This window comes from Ambystoma mexicanum, chromosome 14 (assembly GCF_040938575.1).
Source record: "Ambystoma mexicanum isolate Mex_15411 chromosome 14, UKY_AmexF1_1, whole genome shotgun sequence".
In the NCBI taxonomy this organism is placed as follows: Eukaryota; Metazoa; Chordata; class Amphibia; order Caudata; family Ambystomatidae; genus Ambystoma; species Ambystoma mexicanum.
This window is the reverse complement of record NC_090940.1, coordinates 197,295,224-197,322,256: the sequence shown is the minus strand read 5'-3', so window position 1 is coordinate 197,322,256 and position 27,033 is coordinate 197,295,224. Positions and strand designations below refer to the sequence as shown.

Sequence of the window (27,033 nt, the reverse complement as noted above, 5' to 3'; positions counted from 1 at the left end):
TTCGACTCTTTCAGACCCAACTCGAGAATCGAGTTCCTTGATCATCTATCGATGCAGCAGCAGACCCTCTGGATCCCCCATAGATCCCTGTCCCGCCTCTTTTCTTAAAAAAATATTCTCCTCTACTTGCCTAGGAGAACATGCAAGGTCCATACTAAATGACTCCCTCACCTCTTGCACCTTTCCAGAGGCTTTCAAAATGGCGCATGTCAATACCCTTCTAAAAAAGGCTTCACTCAACCCCCTTGACTCTAAGAATTACAGACCGATCTCCAACACCAGATTTCTCACGAAACACATTGATCGGGCTGCATACTCACAGCTCAACCGCTTCATAGGATCCAACAAACGACACTGCGCAATCAGGCTTCAGGCTGCACAATGGAACAGAAACCACTCTGATCTCGATCTGGGATGATCTCAAGGTCTCGGCAGACTCAGAGTTGTGCAGCACTGATTCTCCTTGACCTCTCAGCAGCCTTTGACACTGTTAACCATTCTACCCTCCTTGACCGCCTCCACTCCCTAGGAATCCGTGGCTCGGCACTCAAATGGATTGCCTCCTTCTTCAGCAACAGGAAACAAATCACTTTCCTCTCCCCTTTTGTCTCAACTGCTCGCGCTGTGAACACTGGAGTACCCCAAGGCACCTGCCTGTCTGCTCTCCTATTTAACCTCTATCTGACCACGCTTCCAGGAATCATCCGTGTGCACAACCTCTCCTGTTACAACTACGCAGATGATATCCAAATTATCCTGAGAATGCCAAAAACAAGCACCAACCCATGCCCCGACCTTGAAGCTTGCCTTAGTGATATTGAACAATGGATGATAAAAAAAATACTTCCTCTGAACCCATATAAAACTGAAATCATGGTGTGCAGCAATACTGTCCTTCTTCCACGCCCACTCTTATGGCCCCCTCCCTTGGCACTACTCCAAAACAGTCAAAAAACTTGGCAGCACTATGGACTCAAGACCTAACACTCTCCAGTTAGATCAATAATATATAAAAATCCTGTCACTTCCACCTCAAACTCTTTAGACGCATTTTCCCATTACCTCACCTACCCCATCCGACTCTCTGCTGTTATGTCAATTATGTCGAGACTGGACTATGCCAACTCCTTATATCTGGGAGCACCGACATATCAACTTAAACTCCAAAGATCCCAAAACGCTACGACCAAACTCCTTCTCGCCCTGGGACACAGAGACCACATCTCACCCGCTCTGCACACCCCTCACTGGCTCCCTGTAGGACGAAGGGCCACCTTCAAAACCCTATGCATTACACACACTGAGCAGTGCACAAGACCGGCCCAACGTACCTACAAGAGATTAAACCCTACCTCCCTCCACGCACCCTAAAATCAAGCACTTCCCTCTTACTAGTGATTCCAACCTCCAGTTTGATTCCAACCTCCAATTCAGTCAGGATTGAAGGATCCGCCTTCTCAACCGTGGCCCCGAGACTGTGGACCTCACTCCCCCCACACATTCGACACACCCAAGACTACATGGCCTTCCGCAAAGCTCTAAAAACCTGATTCTTTCTGTAAACATGATTAAGACCATCTAGGACCTCTAAAACACTACAACACCATGGACCATGACTTCAATAACACTACATTGGAATGTAAATATAACCTGCGGCCAAATGTTTGTGAAGATACCAAGCAATGACACCACTGAAAGCGACTAGCAAGTCACCAGAACAGAATCAGAAAACAATAATTGATGACAACCGTAACGTCCCGCAGGCGCTAGATATAGGACCACTAACTAGCTGCTTTGTGAGTCCACTACACATGACTAGCTACCTCCTGTCCAATCTCACGCTGAATGAAGCTATCGCGAAGCGCATGAATGTAATCCAGAACAGTGGACTCGTAAGAATAAAACATTCACTCCAGACACTCACCTTTCCTATCGCTACGCTGACTCTCAACTCTACACCAACACACAATAGAGCGCAGCTACTACCCGATCAATTTCGGCCTTGCTGCTTGTTAGGCAGAAACCTGTGCAGTTCCCTTAGGGACCACTGCAAAAAGTTTAAGACCACAGGAGTTAGCAGTAAACCCAATTGGTAGCAGTCTGCACCACCCAGATTTACCTGGTAGCTGTGGCTGAGCAGTCAGACTTCTCTCAAGAAGTTAGGCAGTGTACAGAGCATACACAATAGGGCAGGTAAATACAGTAGAACAAGCAAACACTGACCAGAGCTTTGGTGTAAAAGATATATAATTATTTATTGACAAACATATCCATAAGAACACACTGGCACTAATATCAAGCAATTTCAAAACACAGTTACTAAAGTATATACACTCCCTTCAAAGAATATTAGACAAGTCTTAAGTAAAGCACCACTTATTTTCAGACAGCGTGAGCACTTAACGCAGATTGCACTCTAATAATTCGGTTAAAAGGGAGAGAAAGGCAGAGCATAAATTGAAACAGGTCCCAACACTTTCAAAAGAACACAGCAAGAGAGGAAGGCAGAATAAAACCGTGAAGTTAGAGTTCAGAAAGCCGGATCCACTTTAAGAGGATCAGAACGAAATGTGTCCAAGGTCACACGGTTGAAAAGTGCACAAAAGTCTCGAAGTTTCAGAAAGAAGTTGGACCAGAAGAAAGGGACCAGTTAGATGGTCAAGAGACCAGCCCAGTCTAGAAGGTTAAGGATTTACTGTCACCTTGTAGCAATCTATAGAAAGGGAGGGCAGGCGGACACAGTACCTTGAATGGAGAGAACACTCCAGCGGGGGCAGTTGTTCCTGGCAGCGGTTGCGAGTCGGTGCTTCGTCCGGCAGAAGAGAAGATCTTGTCAGGGAGGGAAACAGAAGGTAGTTGTACTGCCAGGGAAGAAACCAGCCGCAGAGTTTCTCGATTCAAAGGAGCAGTCCTTTTATTCGCGGTTCAGTGATAAGTGGCTATCCGGTTGGCGGGGTGCTTGGCATGGGCAATTCGACCACTAGGTGTCCTGGTAGGCGAAAACGAAAGCGAACTGGTTGTCCCCACCAGCTCAAGGGGAAGAGATTCTCCGACAAGAAGATCTCCTCTGTCGTCGGGAAGTGGTGAGACGGTTCAGCAGGGCTCCACCGGTGGTGTCGTTGTTGCAGGTCGGCTCAGCTTCTCCCTCTTCAGATTTTCAGGTCCGGTGGCGACTTCTGAAGTTCCAGTCCCAAAAGCCCTGCTTTTATGCAAGAAACCCCCATTCATTCAGCCTAGCTGTCAATCAAACATGCTAAGTGGTGAGCCGGGCCGGCTCACCACTTGGGCCAATCACACAAGAGTGCGACTTGAGTTGCCAAGGCAACTCAGTCCAGGGTGCCTAAACCCCCTCCCACACCCCCTGCGGTACCCAGACAGAGTGGCACCACTTTTGGAGGCTTCTGTTGAGAAGCCCGCCAAAAAGTGGAGCAAAGGGCTCGTCTTGGGTTGGAGTCACAGAAGAGATCACAAACGCCATTTTAGAATAGAGTTCTGGCAAAAAATACCAACCGGTGAATTAATATTAAATAAATAACCCGGCGGTATGTTCGAGGCTATAGGAATTAAATAATTAAAGTTGGTAGCCTTGAACAATGGGAAAATCCCATAGAGATATATTCGCGGTCGAATATAAAAAGTAGTATCCAATGCCACCAGCCAAAACTCTATCAGGGGTGACGGAGACGTGCCCCCTCGAATAACAGACCCCGGGGCAATCAAATTGCCCCGACCAGTACGTCCACAATATGATGGTTTGTACTGGTTTCTGTTCATAATTTGGGACTAGTAAAGCCAATGGTGACTTTACATGCCCTGGGAGACGGTAGTCAGTCCCAGGGTATGGAGTCTATGGTGCGGTGTCACTATGACACCCCTGTGTCACTGCACGGAGGGTGCTGTGTAACACACATAGTAAAAACACATGAGACCCTATGGAGTAAAAGACCCCATAGCCCATAAAACACATTAACAGTCAAAGGAACCCCTCAAATCATGTCCAAGAGTGTGAGGAAAAGAGTCTCACTCTTGGCAGGAGAAAAAAACAAACTCCAGAAATCCAGCAAAGCTGCTGGGGGACTCACTAGGTTAGGAAATTCAGCCTAAACAGAGAATTCTCTCTAACACTGCTCACATAGGAACAATACTCCATGAACACCCCAACATCCTGCTAGAATGCAGCTACACCCCACAAAAGAAATCGGCCTTGCTGCACACATAAGCAACCTACACAGGCCCAACCAACCACCAGACTGCACACATTCAACTGATCTCTCAATACCAACATACCTATGGTTAGGATGCAGCTGCCATCAAGCAATCGCATCAGCTGCTCACATACTGAGTGCACTCAATCATCCTATAACGCTACTCTCTCGACCGACTTGGACTGCGGTCCCCGAGGGCGTTCAACCCACAAGCGCTTTGAGGTCATACCAATGATATATAGCGCGCTATATAAATGCCAAATAACATAACATAATATGAAGGCGCATGTGAGCAGTCTTGTCTCATCGTCGTCATATTATCCTAAACTACAAGTGCAGCTGAGACTGTTTTAGAGCCATGATAATCAGGCCACTATTGCCAGGGCTATACTAGGAGTTAAACTAGATTATTGTTCTAGTCTCCTTTATGGCAGTGGTAAAAGGGACATTTCCCGACTGCAGGCAGTGTAGAATAATGTGGTGCAGGCTGTTGAGGGCCTTCAGAGGAGGGATCACATCTCTGAGGCCAAGAAAGTCTTTTATTGGGCTTCCGGTAGGCTCTGGAAGGCTCTGGAATTACCTTTTGCCTACTTAGTATAACACATAGGTGTTTATATGGCACAAGTCCAGTGTATCTGTCTGACGGACTTTGCTGGAAAGCCGTTGTGAGGGCACTCCGATCTAACAACTCTTTGCTTTTATCTGTGCCCAAAGTTAGACTGACTATGGTGTCTCAGAGATCCTTTCCTTGTGCTGCGTCAAAGTGTTGGAATGCATTTCCACCTGATCTGAGAGCATGTCGTTCTCTTGATTGCTTGAAGTGTGGTCTGAAAACTGCCTAGTTTTGTTGACTTTTCTTAGCCTTCTAAGCTGTTCTGACTACATTACTGGATTTGTTTGTCTTTCTGTTGTAGCGCGCCTATTCCTGCAGACCTATGCTACCGCTATATAAATAATGGAAAAGGCACCCGAGGCAAATAAGGGTGTTAGGGAGCAGGCTTACCAAATCAGTTTAATTAAATGTCAGATTTAAATGTATTCAATTTAAAGTATTATATATGTTCCATTACACTCTCAAGCGACTGCAGAAAATGCACCCTGGCCAGGATGGTAGCTGTCCACGGTGCCATACTGAGAATGCGGATTACATGCATATGGTGTGGAAATACAGGAAGCTCCTCAACCCTTGTGTATTGGTTATTTTTACTGCTTTTTAATCTATTCAAAGCATGTGAATCTATGAAAGATCCAATGCTGGTGAAGGACCAAGTTACTTACCTGTAACTCCTGTTCTCCAGCATTGGTATTTTTTATAGATTCACATGCGATCCTTTCTCCGACCCCCCCTCATGGCTTGTCGTTTGACTCTTACTGCCACTCGCGTGCACTTGCCAAATCTGAAGATGGCTGACGGGAGGAGCTAAGGGAGTGTTTTCTATTGGCAGTATGACCCAAAACGACAATGATATTTAGTGACTGAAATTTCAGTTTAATTTAAGCTGCCCTATTTTACCGAGGTTTCCCAGCCTGACGACAGGGAATATTCACACCATATGAATCTGTGAAAGATACCAATGCTGGAGAACAGGAGTTACAGGTAATGCCCCTTCCAGGTCCGTGATCATAATGAAGTTGACCGCTTTTCAGAGTTGGCCCATCTTCTCCAAGCCCGCCTCAAACCAGGCCTAAAATCTCCCTGGGTTTGGGATCGAATCACGGACACCCGGTGCACAGATATGGCTCTGGGGAGATGGCCATTTCGTGACCCCCTGCATTTGTCCCGGGAGGATAGCTCAGGGGCAACGTGCTTGCCTTGGAAGCAAGACGACACGGAGCAGCACATGTTCGATCCCCGGTCCATGCTTAGAAACTTCTGGGTATTATGCGCCTTATAAATAACCTATCATATCATGTCATGTCCGCCCTCTCCCGCCAAATCTCCCAAATGGTTCCCAGAATCGCGTGTCCCTGATTCTGCGCGGAAGCTTACTCCTCGGTACCCACAGCCACTGTGGCGGGGCGTAAGTCAAGCTTATCCAGCTCTACCCACTGGAGTTACTTCTGCATCCTGAAATGAGTTTGAGGACCCTTAGTTGTACCGCTTCAGTAATACAGTTTGTGATTCGAGAGCACCCCACTCCCCCCCCCACCCTCCTTGTCTTTTGGCAACGTGAGGACATCGTACGCTACTCTTGCTTTCTTCCCCTCCCATAAAAACTTTAGCATCGCCCCCTTTATATCCTGGAAAAAGGACTCCGGGATTCGGATTGGGAGTATTTGTTGTATTGTATTGTTTATTTATTTATAGAGCGCAACTGGCCGTTAAGCAACTGGGCGCTTGCAAAGAAATAAAAACTTGGGTTACAGGTACAAGAATGTTATACAATTTCTTATATTACAGGTACAAGAATATTATACAATTTCTTATATTACAGGATCATATATCGGGCATTTCTTATGTTACAAAGTCCAAGAATATTTACAATTTCTTATGTAACAGGTTCATATGTCAGGCAATACTTATATTACGATGACACATGGATTGCAATGTCACATGGCTTGCAGGTAGGATATGTTTCATATATTTACATTGGATATACATATTTGATGCAGTTGAGGCATTTAGCAGTCGTTAGTATGAAGCCATAATTTGACGTTAGCTTTGAACACATGTAGGGAAGGGGTAGCTCTAAGTGAGTCTGGGATAGAGTTCCAGAGATGAGCTGCTAGTACTGGGAAGCTGGATCCTCCAGTTCTTTTCAGTTTGAAGTTGGGGATTTTAATACTATTTGTGTTGGCCTTTCTGATGGGGCGTTCGGAGGTGTGCTTGGTGAATCTCTCTGTGAGGTATGCAGGTGCTTTGTTGTTCAGACAGTTATCTGTAATATTCAAAGTTTTGAGTTTAATACGGTCGTTGATGGCCAGCCAGTTGACATCTCTTCTTTGATCGGATATGTGCTGCCCTTTAGGGATTCCTAGTGCTGTTCTAAGGGCGTTGTTCTGCAGGGTTTGGAGTTTGTTGGTTTTGTGTTTACTGGTGCCTAGGTACAGTGCATTACAGTAGTCTAATTTGGAGAGGATGAGGGCTCGTGCAATGGTGGTACAGCTGTCTGTGGATAGGTATGGTTTGCAAGCGTGGATACGTTTGCAAGTGTAGCTGGTAGCAGAGGCTGTAGCGTTAACTTGCTTGTCAAGGGTAAGAGCTGAGTCTAGGTGGAATCCTAGGGTTTTGACTTCCTTGGCTACCTTGATTTTGATACCGTCAATAGTGATGGAGTTGTATGAATCGGATAATTTAAGTTTACTGGTAGACCCGATGATTAAGAGCTCGGTCTTGTTGTCGTTGAGACAAAGGCCATGTGTGGCTATCCAGGTTTGGATAATTTGGTAGATTTTATTGATGTGGCTAGTGTCATTGTCGTCGTCTCCCTTGATTGGGATAAGAATTTGGGTGTCCTCAGCGTAGTTGGTATATGAGACCCCTAGTTTGTCCAATATGTCAAAGAGAGGCTTTGTAAAAATATTGTACAAAGTGGGGGAAACACATGACCCTTGCGGGACGCCACAGGTGATGGGGACTGGATCCGCTGCTGATGTGGGTGAGAAGACTCTTATGGTTCTCTTATCCAGGAATGAGTTTATCCAGGCCGTGGCTTTTGTGGAGAAGTTGGCTGCTGATTTAAGGTGGTTACAAAGTACCTTATGATCTACCAGGTCGAAGGCTGCTGATAGGTCTAAGAGTAGGAGAACAGAAATGTCTCCTCTATCTTTACGTCCATCTAGTTGGTTTTTAAGATCAAGGAGAGCCGTTTCGGTTCCAGGTCTCGGTCTAAATCCTGATTGTCTAGTCCCTAGTAAATTGTTAGTCTCCAGGTAAGATTGGATCTGTAGGTATGCTGCTTTATCTAAGATTTTGAGGAGGAACGGGACAGTTGTTACGGGCCTATAGTTCGTTGGGACATTAGGGTCCAGATTTGCTTTTTTCAGGAGAGGTAGTATCCAGACATCTTTGAGGTTGGTTGGCACAGAACATGATTTGAATGATGCGTTAATAAATGATGTGATGAAAGGGGCTAATTCATGTGCAACCTCTTTAATAATTGGGGCTGGACAGGTGTCGCCAAGGCATCGAGACGGTTTAAGAGACGTGATGATGTTCTTAGTTTCCGCAGTGGAGATGGCTCTAAAAGTGAATTGGTTAAGAGGTTCAGTTTGGTTGGTGGCAAGTTCCTGAAGGATTGTTTCTTGCGTGGAGAGGGCAATGTTGTGGAGTGAGGATTTTTTGGCTGATATTTTGTCTTGTAACATTGCGATTTTGTTGCATAAGGCCTTTTGAATGTCTGTGCACCAGGCTTTGTCTTTGGTGCAAGAGTCTATGGGTGCAATTGGGGATTCTAATTCTCTCAGGTGCCTGGTGTTCGAATTCGCTTTTTTGATTCTGTCATTAAAGGTATCTTTTTTTGCCTGAATGATTTGTTTTTTGTATTTGTTGGTAAGGGTAGTGAGGAGGTTTTTGTTATGGGCAGAAGGGTTTTTTCTCCAACAGGCTTCTGAATGTCGTTTCTCCTTGCGTAGGGCTTTTAGCGTAGGAGTGAACCAAGTATTAAGATGGGCAATAGGTTTAGATTTGGTGAGCTTCAGCGGCGCAATGGCGTCAATTGCTGAGTTAATGGTGTTGTTGTACAGGTCAGCTAGGTCATTAGGGTTAGTGTTTAGGCTGGAGTGACTAGTGATAGGTTGGATCAGTGGGAGGAGGTATGGGAGTGTTCTATTTTTTTTGCAGCGGGTGAGGGCAGGAGGAGCAAGTAGTTTGGTGGATTTAGGTTGGGGAATGTCTGAAATGGTCAATGAGATCAAGTAGTAATCAGTCCATATGCATGGTTCGATGGCTGTTACGAGGGAAGCACAGTTGATGTCTGCAACCCAGTCCAATGTGAGGCCTTTGGAATGCGTGGGGCCGTTATTCCGTATGGTGAGGCCTGCTTCCAAGATGGTGTTGGCTATGGTGGAGGCATTGGTGTCTTTGGGCTCATTGTAGCCTAAGTTGAAATCGCCTAGTAGAATGATTTGTGTTCCCGGTTTGGCATTGGTGTTTAAGAGGGTGGTTACGTCTTCTTCAAAGGTGCCTAGTGGACCAGGGGGTCTGTAGATGAGGTGTACCGTGATAGTACGTGAAGCGGACATTTCTAGTTTTAGGGAGAGTAGTTCAGCTGATGGCATAGTGATGCTGTCTGTGATAGAGAAGCTGTAGCAGCGGACAGGTCATCGAGAAATGATAAAGAACAAAACGGTACAAAGGGGCAGACCTCACACATCACAGCAGGCGAAATGATTGCTACAGTAACGACACGGACTACAACTCCCAGAATGCCTCAACATATGCATTCTGTAAATAAAAGCCAACAACGGGGAAAAGAAAATAGGGAAAGAAGGCGAGAATCCACATTTCCTTATATGAATAGACTCTCCCAGTTAAGGGTGAAAACTAACGCTGATTCCGCGTGTATGAAGCAGGAAGGAGGGGAATTAGCATCGGCTGTACTGCGCCCAGACGCAACACCTGTGATTAATTGCTGGGGAGGAGGAGGGGCACACGGGTTTAAAGCTGCACTAAACGCCTCAACGTGTGTCTCATTTTGCAGGAGTGGAAGGCGACGGCCGGCGTGGATTCCGAGTGGGAAGAGACCAGCTCACAACATCGGTGGGCTTATTAGAGGAAGAAGGGAACTCCGCAGGACGAACCCTTATCGAGACAGCAGGCAACACTGTGTGCGGAGCAGAGCACCGTCACCACGAGAAGGATTGTTCACAAGGTGATAAAATACTGGAGTTTTGAGTTTTTTTCCTTTCACTTCAAGGACGGCAAGAATACTGGAAGAACTTTACTTACCGGATCGCAATCAAAGGTTAGAACTCTCTCTACCGCGGTTGTTAAGACGAGCATGTGAAGGAAACCACTCAGCACGGCATGAACGAACAGAGGACTTTAGAAGCCTGGTTGGCACTTTAATTTCGAATTGAAACTTTTTGCAGAACCTCTCTTTTGCAACTTGAAGTACTAAAATAAATAAATATCATTGGTCAAAATCTCTGGTGTCTCCGGCTCACTACTTAACACTGTCTATTTCTTTAATGGTGAGGTTGGCTCTGCAAATCAGAGCTATGCCACCTCCTTTGGAGATCTCTCTATCTTTTCTGAAGATGGTGAAGCTCGGGGGAACAGCTAGCAGGAGGGCAGGGCCAGCAGCTTTGTGTAACCATGTTTCAGTGATTGCTAGGAAGTCGAGTTGGTTGCAGGTGATGATGTCAGCAATTTCAGAGGCGTGGGCTATTAGAGATCTAGCGTTGCTGAGACCTCCCTTAAGGTTGTGTATTGTTTTAGAGTTATTGCTACTGTGTACCTTATTAGGCACGGTTTTGGGAGATTTAGTACAGGGTGTTTGATTGCGACTGGGTTTCCTTACGTGCGTGTTATGCCTGGCGTGTATTAGCTCCGTCTTAGGGAGGCCGTGAGGTAGGTGGGTGCGTGGTGGTTTGGGTAGTCTGGTGCCTAGTCTGAGGTTTCTTAATTCTATAGGGCAGGCCTGATTAGGTCTAGGTTGGAATGCATATTAGAACCTAGGCAGGCACACCACATCTTGAGGACGTTTAGGCGCCCGAGCCAGGACATGGTCAGTGTCCCCCATCTTTCAAGGTGGCACAGAAACGAGGGTGGGGAAGTTAGCTTCAAATAAGGCTCCCACCTCCCTTGTTATATAAATCCCCATGTAACAGAGTGTATCCCGTTTAGTCCTAGTGGGGCAAATCTATTTCCATCCCCTTGCCCATCATCCCTCAGAGGATATAGGACTGACTTGGCCCTGTTAATCTTAAAGCCTGATAGTTCACCATATTGTTCAATCAGATGGATAACCATTGGTATCGAGTTTTGGGGATTCTTTATGTGCAATAGCATATCATCCACATAAAACGCCACTTTGTACTCCACCCCTCCAACCATGAGGCCTTCAACCTGGGGATCCCCTCTCATTCTTTGCGCTAGAGGATCCAGGTGAAGGGCAAAAAGAATCGGCGAAAGGGGGCAGCCCTGTCTCGTACCCCTACCTAAGTTAAACCAGCGTGAGTGATCACCATTAACTGCCACAGATGGCCTGAGGGGGAAGTGTACTGCCATTACGACCCTCTTGAACCTGGACCCCAGTCCCACCTTACCCAGAACTTCCTTCAGAAAGCCCAATTTCACCCTATCAAACACTTTTCCGGCATCCATAGAGTGGAGGGCAGGGTCCCCCTCCATCTTCCGTGACTCATGGATCAAGTGCAGGGTTTTCCGCATCGTATCCGCGCCCTGCCGTCCCATTATGAAGCCTACATGATCAGAGTGTATCCGGTGGGGCATGTGTGTTTCCAATCTCGCCGCCAATACCCTCGTGTAAATCTTGGCATCTATATTCAGTAGAGATATGGGTTTGTATGAACCACACCTTTTGGGGTCTCTACCCTCCTTATGGATCACTGTTATTCTTGCCCGGGAGAATGATTCCGGGGGTTCCCCCATCTCCAGAATATCATTGAAGAGTTCCACCATAAAGGGGAGGAGGGAGAAAATAAAGGACCTGTAAAAGCCTGCTGTGTACCCATCTTCCCCCGGGGCCTTCCCCAGCGGCAACCTCATCACCGCCCTTTTCCCCCTGTGGGTCCCGTTACCTCCATCTATCACATTGCTAGACTCAAAACCAGCGGGAACTCCCCCGGGACCCTGTAATCAGCCTATAACCCCTTTACAAACACCTCCTTCACATGTATCAACATTACTGTAATCTCGGTGTGCTTCACGTGTCCACCACGGGTGATGCATTCAGCTTGATGTGCTTCCTGAAGCCCGGGATGCGCTTCCTTTTTGGCCCTTGGATGCGCCACTGGGTCGCCATCCGACCTTTCCCCCTCATTCTTCTCTCCATCAGGTCCACCCAGCAACTCTGTAATAGCTCTGCGAATGTCTCCCTCTGTTTGTGACCGTCCAGTTCAAATGTGAGGGAGAACGGAAACCCCCATCTGTAGCGCATTCCTTCTCCTCGTCAGCGAGTCTAAATCTTGGAAAATTGTCACGCTTGCTGAGCCGAAGGTGAACGGGCCCTTCCGCTTCACCATCTCGAAGATTTTCATTTTGTCCGTGTAATTATGGAACCGGGCTAGGACTGACCAGGGCCCCCCAGACGACCCCGCTGCCCCATGTATCCTCTCGACCGTATCTTTGTCAATAGTCTCATCACAAAAAGTGAAAAAATAAATAGTCGAAAAACAATTTTGTGACCTCTTGGAGCGTTCTTTTCAGGTCTTGTTCTGACTCCCCCTCCCTGTCCCGAATGCCGAAGAGCCTAAAATTATTTCGCCTTTCACGATTTTCCAAATTGTCCATCTTCATTCGAAATTCCTCCTCCCGGTTCTCCATTTCCGATATCGGTTGGTCCATTTGTATCTCTAGGGTATTCAAGGAGGTCCGGTTATGTTGGACTTCCTCCAGACGCTCCTCCATCTTGTCTATCCTCAGGGTAATCTTGTCAACCCTACTTACGATGCCCTCATGTTCCTTATTTCTTCTAGCAGGGCTGCCACATCCTTTTTTTGTCACTGGCGAGTCCTCTGATGTTGATGCCATTTTGCTGTGCTCCTGCGACTCAGATCCGGGACGATGCGCTATATATTCGTATGAGGCCAATTTCAGCTTTTCCTCCATGTACTTCAGCCCGTTGTCCTGTGTGTGTGTGGACCCTTCTGCACTCTCTTCGCCTATGCATCCTTTTGGGTGATAATTGCCACCTCTTACGTGTCAGTTTCTTCCACTGAACGTGGTTCTCCTGGGCTGTTTTTTCCCCTGCCGCAATCCCCCATGGCGGGCACACGCCCCTAAGTCGGGGGACCACACCACCGTGAAAGGTTGAGGGAGAGTGGGGAACCACCTCCTCTCCCCTCAATCTGCTCTTGCTTCCATGTGCCTCTGGAGGTGTCAGGCTATGGTCTCTCCCCTTTATCTTCTCCGGCACTCTAGGCCTATTGTGTCAGGCGCATTCCCCAGTTGTCCGAATGTAGGTATCCCAGGTTGACAGGTGCACCCCACTTCTCCAGCTGGAAGGTGGGCACACGCCCCATAATCAGTGACTCACCCCTCCAAGGCACACCTTTCTCCTTTACGGGGTCTTCTGTGAATGTACACTGATACGGGCCACTTAGCTTGGCTGGCAGGAGGGGGGCTCCTCTCACCTAGGTCTGTGCAGGTGTCCCCTGGCTGGTGGGGTCGGCCCGTAAATGGAACACAGAGCATGTTTCCGTCCCTGCTCCAACCTCCCCATGGACCACAGAGGGGTTTCCGTCCCTGCTCCAACCTCCTCAAGGGCCCAGAGCTGTTGATAGGCTGATGGGGCTTCAATCCTTGTGTACCTTGGGAACTCTGTGCTTGGAAAGAGTAGTTTAGGAGTGCGGCGAGCTTATGAGATCTCAGAGTGCTTCCCTCCTTTATCTGTGGTACTTAAGTGCCTCTCCCATTGAGTTTCCTCCTCAGAAATCACTCCGTTTTAGTGCACTCTGGGACCTCTGCGCCGCCGGGGGCCTCTGTCACCCCACCTCTGGGACCAAGAGTGGGAGAGGAAAGCTGGTCCCTCCTGGCTTCTGTGTGGAGTGGGCCGCTGCCTTCGTCCTCGGCTTGGAACGCCCAGGCACGTGGTTGGGCCCCCGATACAACTTACATCGGGGCCGCCATGCGTGCGGGGCTAGTCTCTCTGTTGTGTATTGAGAGGGCCAGTGCTCAGCCCTGCCCCACCATTAACCCCCAGATTGGGTTCCTGTTGGGCAAGACAGGTATTTTGTTCGTGAGCCGTCCTCTGGCCCAAGCCCCTCACGGCCCTCCCTGGGCTTCCCAGTGCTGGGGGGCGTGTGCAGCCGTAATATGCATCTGGCCAGAGGGTGTGCCTCACCTCGGAATGTTGCCGGCGGTCGATGCTCCCCCTGTCTGAAGGCGCCCGTTCAACAACTCGTGTAGGGTTGCTTCAGCCCAAGCACCGGCGGCGTAGCGCACTGTCCCCTACCTCTGCATGGGGTATCTTGGTGCAGAGTGCTTTGTCTCTCCCCATGCCTGGCAGCGCTCAAACAAGTACTTCTATCCCGAGGGTGAGTATGGCAGGCTGCAGGTCTTCACCTCTTAGACGCCTCGGATGTCACCAATTACCCGCCATTCCAATGTGGTACGCAGCCCCTCTGGGAGCAGGAGCTGCGCTTTCCTTTCCACCGCCCCGTTCAACAGCGGTTTCCCGGATAGTGAGCTGCTTGTGCAGCATGGGTTCACACATCTCACTATCCCATCAGTTTTGTGGGGGGGAGTTGAAAGTTGGGGTTCTGACCACTTTCAGGGATCGTGGGACTGGAGGTTTACGCAGAGGCTGCCTGCATCTGCGCGCCCCCTAATGGCCTCTCTCCCCCTCCATTTCTAAGCCAGTATTACTCTCCTGTCTCTCCCCAGCATGATATTTCCCTAGCTAGGAATAGAGATTGTAAATGGCACAATACGAGACCTAAAGAAGTAGATGTAAAGATCCACCAGGCAAGTAAACTAATGTTCGATTTTCCTTCCTTTTCCTTTTTTTCTGGGCCTTTTTTTGATTGCCCCCGTTTGCATCCACGCATCTGTAAGGATAATTACAGAGCAGTGGTACCAGCAGAGCAGTGTCATAGGAACGCGCTTGATTAATGCATGATTTGAAGGGGTAACATGAAGGGATAACCTTAAGGCAAACATGTATAATTTAATTTGCATGAATTACTGGTTTCATGTCATTTCCCCGAAAAAGAGGTATTTTACTTTGAAATGTTACTTCCTTTTTTATTTGCTCCCCCGCCCCCATATTGCCCCTTCACCACTACCCCTTTCCCACTACCTTTGTACCCCTTAATCCGCAACTACCTTTGTACCCCTTAATCCGCAACTACATATATTTTTCGAAGTCATTCCTGAGTAATCACTTCCAACCGTGGGATACCGAATTACTAGTGGCAAAAAAGTATTTATTGCAAAAAAGACATCTGTTTTAGAATGTATAGTTTTACTCACCTAACCTGTATTGACTGCAAAAGAAATGTATAACCTCATTTAGAGTGTTTGCAGTATACAATGCTCCACATATTAGCCTGTTTTTGCATTTATTTATTTTTACACTCTAAATGAGACTGCAATTTGTTAAACTGTATTTTTAGAAACCTTACATTTGTATTGCACATAGTGAACATTTCTGTGCTTCAAGGCACATTGTGGACAAGAGTGGAGCAGTAACCGTAAAAAAAGAATCGGGAATGCTAGGAGAATCGGGGCCCATTTCTGAGCCCAGGAGAAAAGCAGTGTAGAATTCAGGCACATGCAAAAGTCGAGGCTTTGATGGCAGGCTACTTTAACAGAATATGGTGCTTTTAAGAAAAATTATGTTGTCCCAATTAGTATGTTTGCATGCACCTCAGAATCGGGCCCCTGTGTCATGGATAGGAGGGCAAAAGCAGTGTCTTGATGGTGTTGCTGAAAGAGAGAAGTTGCACAGGAGTCGGTATATAGCGTGGGAGCTTGGACGGAGAACAGATCAAAATTGGCACCTCTAAGAGGTTGAGAGTGGGCTTATCTGGAGATTTTTTCATCATCTAAGACAGGTGGGAGCAATGTCCAAAGGTCAATTGAAGGTCAATAAAGTTTAAATTTAATTAGCACATGGATATTGTTATTGATAACCTCTCTGCCAATCGGAAAATGTTCAGACTGCAGTCAATAACTACCGGTATTGACTGCACTATGAACATTCTGACTTCAAAAGCAGACAGGGAAATAACAATGCAATTTCCAGGCATATTTTTCATCAAGACAATGGGCCTCATTATAAGGTTGCCGGTCCGGTAACAACGGTACTGGTAAGCTTGCCGGTACCATTGTTACCAGACCGGCAAACTACAAGGTCTGCTTGCTGGTGCTTTTTCACCCTCCAGGTCTGACGTGTGGGCAGACCATGTCGGATGCACCGGCACCATTCATGAATGGTGCTGGTGCATCTGGCCTCCCCATTCCCATTGAGCCCTACAGGGCTCAAATGGGAATGGGGAGAATTTTTTTCCAGCTCCCGGGAATGGGCAATTACTGTGTCTGCCAGGCTGTAATGCCCCAGTAATTGCCCATTCCCGGGCGCCAGAAAAAAAATTACTCCCGCGGCAGCCGTGCTGGTTTTACAGGCACAGCTACCGCCAGAGTCATAATGAGGCCCAATGGGCCTCATTATGACTGTGCCGGTCCGGTAACACCGGCACCGTTGTTACCGGACCGGCACAGTACAACTCTGTGGGTGCCATCCCGCCCGCCAGTGAGACCTGCTGGGCGGGACGCAGCCGCTCGCAGAGGTCTCACAGGAGCACCGGCACTGTTAATGGTGCCGATGGGGACTAACGAAATTACTGGCGCCCGACTTCCTGGCCACCGAGACTTGGAATAGCCCAGTGGCACCAGGAAGTCAGGCACCGGTAATTCATTACGGGTCCGGCGGCTACCTGACGGTTTTACCAGCACGGCTACTGCCAGACCCATAATGAGGCCCAATCCCTCTTTTCACTGCAACGTCTTAAACATGGGAACATGTTTCCACCCTATTATAGACAAACCGCTTAATTTTACATGGCCCCAATGCATGCTCATGTTAAACCTTCTACAGTTTAACAAAGTTTGCAATTGAAATGCTTAACAAGACAGCCTTATTATTTAAATACTACAAAATAAAACCACATTTAATTTACAGAGTTTATCAGTTAACTTTCCCATTATTGAACTAACAAAACTCCAAAGGAGGATTTGCTAGTACCACTATGTGCTAATAGCCTTATATACCATGGGAGGGTTCATTATCACCTGGGTTAATGACCCCTCCCTCATGTTTTTTATTGTGTGTATGTATATATTTATATAATTTCATTGTGTTTTGTGTATGTGTACTTTAAACAAATCGTTAGTGTGCAATATATTTATTGAACCGTTTCTTATTTGTATTCTTACAGGATGCAGATTCTTCCTATTTTACTCAAAAGACAAAGACCTCATAAGGAACTTCGGCCATATTTATGAATGACGATACGAAACACTCATCATTTGAATCAAGGTTGCACCCCAACTCCTTGGTCTGCGGTGTATGTTTTTTTTTAAAAACGGGGGCGCTTTGAAACACAATTTACTTGATGTTTAAGCGCCTTAAATGCACAATAAATAAATAATGACACTGAAAAAAGTAAAGTGACCAGCGAAGCAGAAGAGCAGGTTATCCTACCAAAGACGTTCAAAATAAATCCTTTCTATATTGTATTATTTCCTAAATCATTAGCACAAGAACAATTTTTACTGACAAAGCATTTGTCACAGAACGACCTTGTAACTACAATCCCGGATGGGGTGTTAAAGAAGTACCCAGATCTTATATTATGACGTTTTCTAAAGTGTATCGTCAATAGAAGATGTGTGTTTCAGGCCTCTGTGTATTTATTGTTTAGTCTTTCAATATTAACTCAGCGATAAGAATGAAATTCATAAGCTTCTACTCAGTGATTTAGAATTCCCAAATATCAAAATGTGTAATTTTAAAATGAATGAAATGAAGTTACGTTGCTTACAGTAACATTTTGCATTTTAAATTGTGAACACTTATGCAAACTAGTCACAAGACTAACCCCAACTTGGGCATCAGACTTTCACAACAAATCTGTCCCCATGGTACACTTCTGGTATTCAGGGGGAGCGAACTCTGCAAGACCGGTTTGCAAAACACCCTTGCACTGTGATTGTGCGCTTATAATGTCTTATGTGCTATTTCAATTAGGCCTGACTGTGTTAAAATCAATTTAAATTTTCTGCGACTGTCTTTTCCTTTCACTGTTGTATAATTTTGAAATCAATGCCACCAAATGCTTGGGTTCCGTATAATAACAGTTTAATAAAAACAAATGTATAGTTGGCTTGTTGACTACGGAGGAAAAGGGTGGGGCTACAAAATACTGTTAAATCTAATGATGATGAATCCTATTAATGCATCCTAATAAAAATGATGCATGTGTATTTTGTAAACTGATATCCTAAATACTTAAAGCAACAGTAAAGCGATTTTTGATCAATTTCCAATGTAGAGTAAATAACCTTTACAAGTGCAATGCAAAGTACCAAGTGCCCTCTCCTTTCCAATTATTTATGAAGCCATCTTACATTATTAACAAAGGAGGGAGCTGTTAACTTTACAAGTGTCCTATTGTAAAACGTAAAACAATATTCATTCTGTTCTGATCTGGTGGCTAAAAGCATGTAGCATGTTTCCAGAGGGCTGCCATCCCACTGAGGCTTAGGGAGCTTCAAGAAGGTCTTGACCATATAAAACAGTCTTCAGGTGCCCCTTGGAACTGCATTAGGTCATCATTGTTAAGTGGCAGTCCATTCCTCCAGAGAGTAGGGACACTACTGAAAGTCGCATGTCTCGATATATATTTTTGAATTTTGGGATGCCTGTGTTATTGTGCTTATTGCCGTTGACATGTCCCTTAAATAAACAGTACCATTTCTTGCACGGACTCTCTGGATAATGAAGAGTATTGTACGACTCACTAAACCATTTCAATTGAGTTCGGTGCATTTGGGCTAGTATTGGATGTATTTACTACAATCTAAAATCATGTATTAGTGTAGCATGAAGCCTTTTTATGGACCTCGGATGTAGGGAGGCATATGCTGCTCCACAATAACCAATTCTGGAGAGAGCCAGTCGTTAGAATAAGATGTTTTGCAGGTAGTAGAGTTTCAAATGAGGATCCTTAATGACTAGCGTTAGGCACCTGAGAACCATTTTAGAGACCGTTTCTGGCAGATGTAATCAGCACCACATTATTACACAAGCATGCTACTTGCCACGCTTTCCCTTCCAATTTTTTCTGCTCCCCGCCGGAAACCTGCTGCCAACAAACTGTAGTGGTGGTGGTGTAATCACACTGCCCCCCTACTAAAGAGGGTGAAAGGGGCAAGAAAAGAGGCAGATGAAGAGCAAGACATGCCTTAGATTCTAGCTGCCTAGTGGTCTGATGTAGAAGTGCAGCAATACATCAGCAGCCCATGGAGTGGATCTAACAGACAGGCCACAAAGTGGATAAGAATGCAGTGAACAAGGGACACAACGGTTCAAACATAAGAGCAGCCAGGAGGAAAGTGGGGGTTGTAGGCATAGAAAACCCAGGAAAAGAGACCCCCCCCTGCCCCGCCTCACTTGGGTTCATGGAAGTCCTCAGAAATGATGGCGAAAGTTTAAGTAACTTACCTGTAACTATTGTTCTCTGGCATGGATTCAAATGCTCATGAATATTCCCTGTCGTCAGGCTGCGAATCCTCAGTAAATGCAAAAAACTGTTTCACTTTAAAACTGTATTTCTCCTCTAAACCAATCCCCTCCTCTGGCAGCCATCTTCAGATTTGGTAAGCATGTAAAGGGGCAGTGTGAACCAAGAAGAGCCACAGAGGGGAAGGAGGGAGGATTTGCATGTGAATCCATGCCAGCCCCATGCTGGAGAACAATAGTTACAGGTAAGTAACTTAAACCTTCTCCAGCATGGGGTCTGGCATGGATGTACATGCTCATGAATAGCGATTACACAGCAGTACATATACACAACCACAGGAAGTGGCCAGGCTCAACAGAAGCAATAACACTCGCATCTGGAAACCTTGCCTCAAGTGAACAGGTTGCGTAGCACTGCTTGGCCGACTCTGGACTCCTTCCTGGAATCCCTGTCGAACCTCGTGAAGGTGTGCGTGGACCTCCATGTAGCAGCCCTGCAAATGTCGAGCAGGGGCACAACAGAGAGAAACGCCATTGTGGAGTGGGCTGTCGGCCGACCTGGCAGCGGCCTGCTCACCAGTCGATCACAGTGCATGATGCAACTGGAGAGCCACCTAGAGAGGGAATCCTTCGATAAGGCTTTTCCGTGATTTACAGGTCCAAAGTTGACGAATAACTGAAAAGTCTTCTGAAAATTCTTTGTACGTGCCACGTAGAACCTCAAGGCACGAACAACGTCCAGCAAATGTAAGGCCGTCTTCGATAACGACAACGGATTCGGGAAGAAGACAGGTAACACCAAGCTTCGTTGAGGTGGAATTCTGACGGTACCTTTGGCATACAAGTGGGGTGTGTACGCAGTGCCATCCTTGAAGCGTGGAAAGACAAGTAAGGCTGCTTGCACGACAGGGCCTGGATCTCCTTGACCCTCCTGTCCGAGGTGATGGCCACAAGGAAAGCCGTCGTCCACGACAGGATCTTGAGGGAGACTTGACGCATAGGCTCAAATGGAGCTCCCATGAAGTTAGTCAGTACTACATTTCCCAAGCCGGGGCTGGAGCTTTCGCCACGTAAAAGTCCTGAAGAGCCCCTTGAGGAACTCTGGCAAGTCTGTGCGACCATAGGAAGGGTCTACCCAGAGACCTGGTGTACTGGGATATCGCAGCAAGGTGCACCTTGATAGAAGCATGTGCCAATCCCCCCTTGGCCACGGAAAGCAAATAGGGTCGCGGTTGAGGGGCTGTGACCCGCAGAGAAGCGCTTCTATTTATGGCCATAGCATTTCAATGTTGACGAGGCTCTGCCGCTGGCCAAGATGTCCTTACGTACCCAAGGTAAAGCATAACCCCCAAACTCTAGGGCTTCATGAACCACACCCTCAGGTTCAGCGACTCTGGGTCATGGTGCAGAATCGTCCCTCCCTCTCTGGTGAGACGGTCCGGTAACAGCAGTAGCCTGAAGGACAGGGCCGCTGAGAGATGCAGTAGGTTTCGGATACCAGATCTGCCTTGGCTACGTTGGGGTGACGTATTATCCTGCAGTGGTACTGTCTGAGTGTGCTGATCACACGTAGCTTGAGTGGAAACGGAGGAAAAGTGTACAGGAACAGTCCCTTCCATGGGAACAAGCAGGTGTCCCCCAGGCTCCTCGGCTGAGGGACCCTCCTCGTCAGACCTCTGCCACTTGCCGTTCGCCCATGTCGTGAAGAGATCGATCTGGGGTGTGCCCCATTTGTCAAACAGAAGGTCCACCTGGCCTTGACGGAGGTACCATTCGCTGCAAGAACGCAGCTCCCTGCTGAGCAAGTCCACAATGGTGTTCTTGACGCCCACCAGGTGAAATGGGACGAGGAACATGTCCTTTGGCCCAGAGCCACAGATCCTGGGCTTCCTTGGAGAGTGCCGGTGAGCAGGTTTCCCCTCCCCCCGCCCCCCTGCTTCCAAATGTAGAACATGGTGGTGTTGTCTGTGTAATCCTCACCACCTTTCCCTTCTGGATGGCAGAAAAGACTTGAGGGCCCAGAATACGTCCTGAAGTTCCAGGACGTTGATATGGAGGCCGTTTTCCTCCTGCTGCCAGAGGCCTCTGGCATGCAACTGTCTGGTGTGGGCTCCCCATCCATCTAGAGAGGCGTCTGTGGTGACAGTCTTCTGTTAAGGCAGAACTTAGTTTAGTTTGTTTGTTTGTTAGGCACTTATACAGTAAATACATTCTGTTTCAAAGCGCCCACAGGGCAACAGGGAGGGAACATGGGAATGCAGAACAATTAAAATATACAAATAATTCAGTGGGGGAAGGGACGGCCAAACCTACTATGCCTTGTGAGTATTCAGAACGTGCAAGTGCAGCAAGGAAGAGGGTAGTGTGGGGTAGGTGCTGGGGTGTCCATCCTAGAGAGTGAGCCACAGATGAAGTGCAAGGTATGGTAACTGCTATGCGGCCAGGAACCGCATTGGGTGGAATAGTGCGAGTCTGCCGTGCGAGCTGGTCGCTGATGCCCTTCCTGATGGTTCCCCTGTGGTCTCGGTGTCAAGGGAATTCTGTGGAACATGAAGACTATGTCAGGTCTGGGCGACCAAGGTAAGCAGTTTAATCCCCCACCTCCTTATATTTCCAGCCCCTCCAGGTTCTCTTCTCACCTGGTCGCGGAATCGGTGGGCTCTCCGTCCTGCTCTCTGGGCAGGGGCGCGTTGGCTTTTGTGGATTCTGGCGGTCCAGTTACTTCACTGACTGCGGCCCTTGTAGTGTCTTTCAGGTAGGTCTTATTGCAATTAATGGCGTATTTCTTGTGTGCCTTTTGTCTGTTCTAATGTCTCTTTTTTATCTCCCCTAGGTGCGTGGAGTGTTCACTCGGAGAACGGGATGTGCTGGTTCTCACCGGGAGATGATGGCGCGCTATAGCGCTATGATGCGGTAAGGAGGCGCTTTGCGTAGCGCAGCGATGCCTTGTCCTCACTGACCTGTGTTTTTCCCTTTGCGTAGGTCGCGGAGAGTACCCAGCGCAGATGGGGTTTCCGGAGCAGCGCCGGTCAAGATGTAACCAGCCAGGTAAGTCTTAGCGCTTTTATGGTTGTAATGTCTCTAGTACCTCCGTTTATAATGTCTTTCTCCTTTTCTCAGGTCCCTCGATCCGGGCGGCGAACTCCTCCAACAGAGATGCACAGGAGCTGTGAGCGGAGATGGATGAAGATTGCAGATAAGATTCTACTGCTAACGATGTTTCTTTCTTTTTTCTGCAGGTCCGGAATTCGTCGCGTTCGCGAGAAGCTGGACACAGTGAGCGGCAAGTTGCTAGAAGCAAAGTAACGCGAAGCGTGTGTTCTTGTTCGGGTGTGGTTTAAATAGCCACTGTAAAGTAGTCCAGGTAAAGTAGTCCCTAGGCCACCACTCCCAAAGAACTAGACCGCATAGCTTGGTTCTAGGAACCCAGCTATGTGGATGCCTCCATGTTGGCTGAAAGCCTTAATAAAGTAGTCCCTTAAGCAGATGCCTCTTCCAACTGATGAGCCTGGCGCCAAGAGGGCTTGAAAAGTGGAAGTCTGGCCTTATTAAAGATCCGAGCCCTGATTCCACCTGGCTTGTGGGCTTGCCAGTGGGGGTCAGGGCTGAGGGTCGTGACAGCACTTTCCCCCCCCCCCCTCACCCCCCAAGGCCCCTCCCAAGGTGTGTCTTATGCCTGGTCCAGGTTTGGTTGGAAAGCTTTGATGAAACTTCTTGATCAGACGTGGTGCATGAATGTTTTCACTGGGTTCCCAGGACCTATCTTGAGGCCCAAATCCTTTCCAGTCGACGAGATAGTACAATTTGTCTCTAGAGTACTTAGAGTCCAGGATGCCTTTGACTTCAAATTCTGGTTCTCCATCTATTAGTATAGGTTGAGGTGGTGTTTTGATTCATGTACCGGGTTGTACTGGTTTTAAGAGGGATACATGGAATAGCGGATGGATTTTTAGATTAGGTGGTAGATTTAACTTGACAGCTGCTGGGTTGATAATTGCCTTGATGGTATAGGGTCCCAAATATCGAGGTTGGAAGGTCCGGGTCCCTTTGATGGGGACGTATTTGGCGGCTAACCAAACCTGGTCTCCTATTTGATAGTCTGGAGCCTTTTTCCGATGCTGATCGGCGAAGTGCTTTTGTTTTTCTTTAGCATGAATAAGATGTTCCTTTGCCTTTCTGAACGCTTGAGTGATGGTTGTATGAAGAGTCTTTACTCTGGACATTTCCAAGCTGGCAGGAAGGTCCAGTTCTGACGTACGTGGATGTCTGCCATACAAGGTGTAAAAGGGAGTTTGGCCTGTGCTAGAATGTACGGAGTTGTTATATGCGTACTCGGCTATCCACAGTAAATCCTTCCAATCTCTTAATTCATGGTGCAGCATGCACCGCAAATACTGCTCGAGGGTCTGTCTGGGGGTGGTGACTGGTGGATAGCCGGACGTCAATCTGAGCAATCGCACACATTTTCTCCAAAAATTGGATATGCATTGGCTGCCTCAATCGGAGTCCAGAACTGATGGAAAGCCATGCAGCTTGACAATGTTTTCCAGAAATACTCCTGCTAGAGTGGATGCGTCCGGTAGGCCTTTAAGAGGAATAAAATGTGCCATCTTTGAGAACAAATCCACGATTACAAGAATGGTGTTAAAGCCTTGACTTCGTGGCAGATCCGTGATAAAGTCGAGGGAAAGAGTGTGCCATGGAGCGGGAGGGATGTCCAGTGGTTGTAGGAGACCTGATAGTTTCTGTGATTTGTTTTGTGCGCAGATGCCGCAGGATTGAACATACTCGACAATATCCTTACGCCAGGTAGGCTACCAAAAGTTCTTCTTTACCTTGGCTAAAGTTTTAGCGATTCCAGTGTGTCCTTCGATCAGGGAGTCATGATAACCTGAAATGATATACTGTTGCTACTCCTTCTTGGGTACATATAGCCGATGTCTAAAGTAAGGTAACTGATCCTTGATGCAATACTGCTCGCCCTGAGTTTGCCATGCAAGGAAAGCATCCGGGTTCATTGACTGACAAATTTTGTCCCGTAATTCGGCTTGTGATAAGGCTGTTGTGATGCCCAAGAGTTTGTCTTCAGGTATGATGGGTACCGGGTCTGGAGTTGTATACACCTTTTCATCAATGCCTGTTCGAGATAAGGCGTCAGCTTTCCCATTCTTGACCCCAGGTCGAAAGGTGATTATGTAGTCATATTCGGTGAAGAAGAGGGCCCACCGTAACTGGCGTGAAGACTGGGCTTTGGCTGTTTTGAGATATTGCAGGTTCCGGTGGTCAGTGATCACTGTAATGGTGTGTCTAGCTCCCAGAAGATAGTGCCGCCAAGCCTTAAAAGCAGACTTGATGGCTAGGAGTTCTTTGTCCGTGATAGCGTAATTTAGCTCCGCAGGTGAAAACCTTTTCGACCAGAAGGCCACAGGATGCAGCTGGCCGGTTTCTGGGTCCCTCTGTGACAGGACCGCTCCCATCGCAATACTGGAAGCATCAGTCTCTACGACATAAGGGAGGTCTGGACGTGGGTTCCGCAGGATTGGAGCAGAGGTGAACCTTTGTTTTAGTTCCTGGAAGGCTCATTCTGCTTCCTCAGTCCAAGCAAACTTTTTATTGCTTTTTCGTAGCAATACCGTGATCGGGTGCACAACCTGAGAGAAGTCTGGAATAAACCGGTGGTAAAAGTTTGCAAAGCCTAACATGCTCTGTATTCCCTTCAGAGATGTTGGTGATGGCCATTTTAAAATTGCGTCCACCTTATGCACGTCCATTCTGATGCCTTTCGGCGAAAGAATGAAACCAAGGAATTCTACTTCGGTGACGTGAAAAAAGCATTTTTCCAGCTTTGCGTACAAACGATGATGTTGGAGCTTGGTGAGGACTGAACGAACATGCCTGATATGATCTTGTTTTGAGGCTGAGTAGATCAAGATGTCATCTATGTATACTAAGGCGCAAATGTCAATCAGTTCTCTCAGGACATCATTCATGAAATATTGAAACGCTGCAGGAGCGTTACACAAGCCAAAGGGCTTGACTTGATATTCAAACAAGCCATATTTTGTACGGAAAGCGGTTTTCCACTCATCTTCGCTTCTGACCCGGACCAGGTGGTATGCTCCCCGAAGGTCTAATTTGGTATAGATCTGGGCATCTTTGACTTGGTCTAGCATTTCCGGGATAAGAGGCAAGGGGTAGCGGTTCTTCACAGTTATCTGGTTTATTGTGCGGTAATCAATACAGGTCCTCAAGTCCTCTTCCTTTTTCGGTACGAAGAACAAAGGACTGGCTGCTGGAGACTTAGATGGGCGGATGAATCCGTTTGCGAGGTACTGGTCCAAATAGGCATTCAGGTGAAGGTTTTCTGGCTCGGTGAGAGCGTAAATCCTGCCGCATGGGATTTGTGCCCCAGTAACAAAGTCGATTTGACAATCATAAGGTCTATGCTGCGGCAACGTGTTAGTCTGGTCTTTTTGGAATATATCCTGAAAGTCACGATATTCATCTCGCAAAGTATTAGTTACTGCCAAGGTAGAGGCTTTAATACTGGAAGCTTTGAAGACACAGGAGTCGGGTTTCAGGTCAGGAGAGTAGCATGTTATGGAGCAGTTGCTGGAGAAGGTTAATTTTTGTGCCCGCCAGTCTATCAAAGGGTTGTGAGCAACCAACCATGGCATCCCTAGTATCAACCAGAATTGAGGTACCTTTATTAGATCGAACAAAATACACTCCCGATGCCCATCCTGGCACAGCAAGGTCACTACTGCTGTGCACTGGGTTACTGGCCCAGAGGCGATTTCTGTCCCATCCACGGTCGTCACCTTGTCCCTGGTAGATTTAGAACACAAAGGGAGCCCCATCTCTGCTGCCAACTCTTGATCTATATAGTTCCCAACTGCTCCGCTGTCGATGTACGCTTCTGCGGCATGCATCTTTGACGATTGTTGGTGATTTATTAAGATCACGGGTATCGCAAAGTGTGAGGTCAGTGGCTCTTTCTCATCACTCGACAAACTGACCTCTACGGTTGCGGAGCTTGGTAGTTTTCCGATTCCTTACCTTCATCCTTTTCTGTGGCCCGACTGTTCTCTTAGGGGGTTTAATTGGGCAGTCTTTCAGGAAATGTCCTGGTTTTCTGCAATAGAAAAAAAGTTGCTGTTGTCTTCTTTTTTCCTGCTCTTGTTTTGTTAATGGAGGTCGTAATCCTCCGATCTGCATGGGTTCTACGGCGTTGCCCCCCCGGCCCCTCCCGTGGTGCATTGTCTTTAGACCGAACATAAACTATTTGTGAGTCTGCTTTCGGTCTACTTTTCTGTCCTGCAAACGATGATCTAGCTGCGCAACTAGATTTATGAATTCTGTACAGTCTCTGGGAGGATCAACTACCTGGGCCAAGACGTCCTTTAATTCGCCTCGTAAGCTTCGATGGAATAACGTGGTTCTTTTGTTCTCTG

At 47.3% G+C, this 27,033-nt stretch overlaps 1 protein-coding gene across 2 annotated transcripts in view; it reads left to right on the top strand.

Moving 5' to 3' along the window:
* The window catches only part of DHRS7 (dehydrogenase/reductase 7), a 399,399-nt gene extending 380,575 nt beyond the window's left edge, over positions 1-18,824 (top strand). The window contains exon 7 of one of the 2 annotated variants that reach the window (XM_069638906.1): positions 17,274-18,824. In XM_069638906.1, the coding sequence (XP_069495007.1) occupies positions 17,274-17,318 (45 nt within the window). In that variant the 3' untranslated portion in view covers positions 17,319-18,824. Of the gene's footprint in view, positions 1-9,847; positions 10,296-17,273 lie in introns of those variants that run through there. The other variant, XM_069638905.1, reaches the window with a different exon arrangement.
* The last annotated feature ends 8,209 nt before the right edge of the window (positions 18,825-27,033 follow it).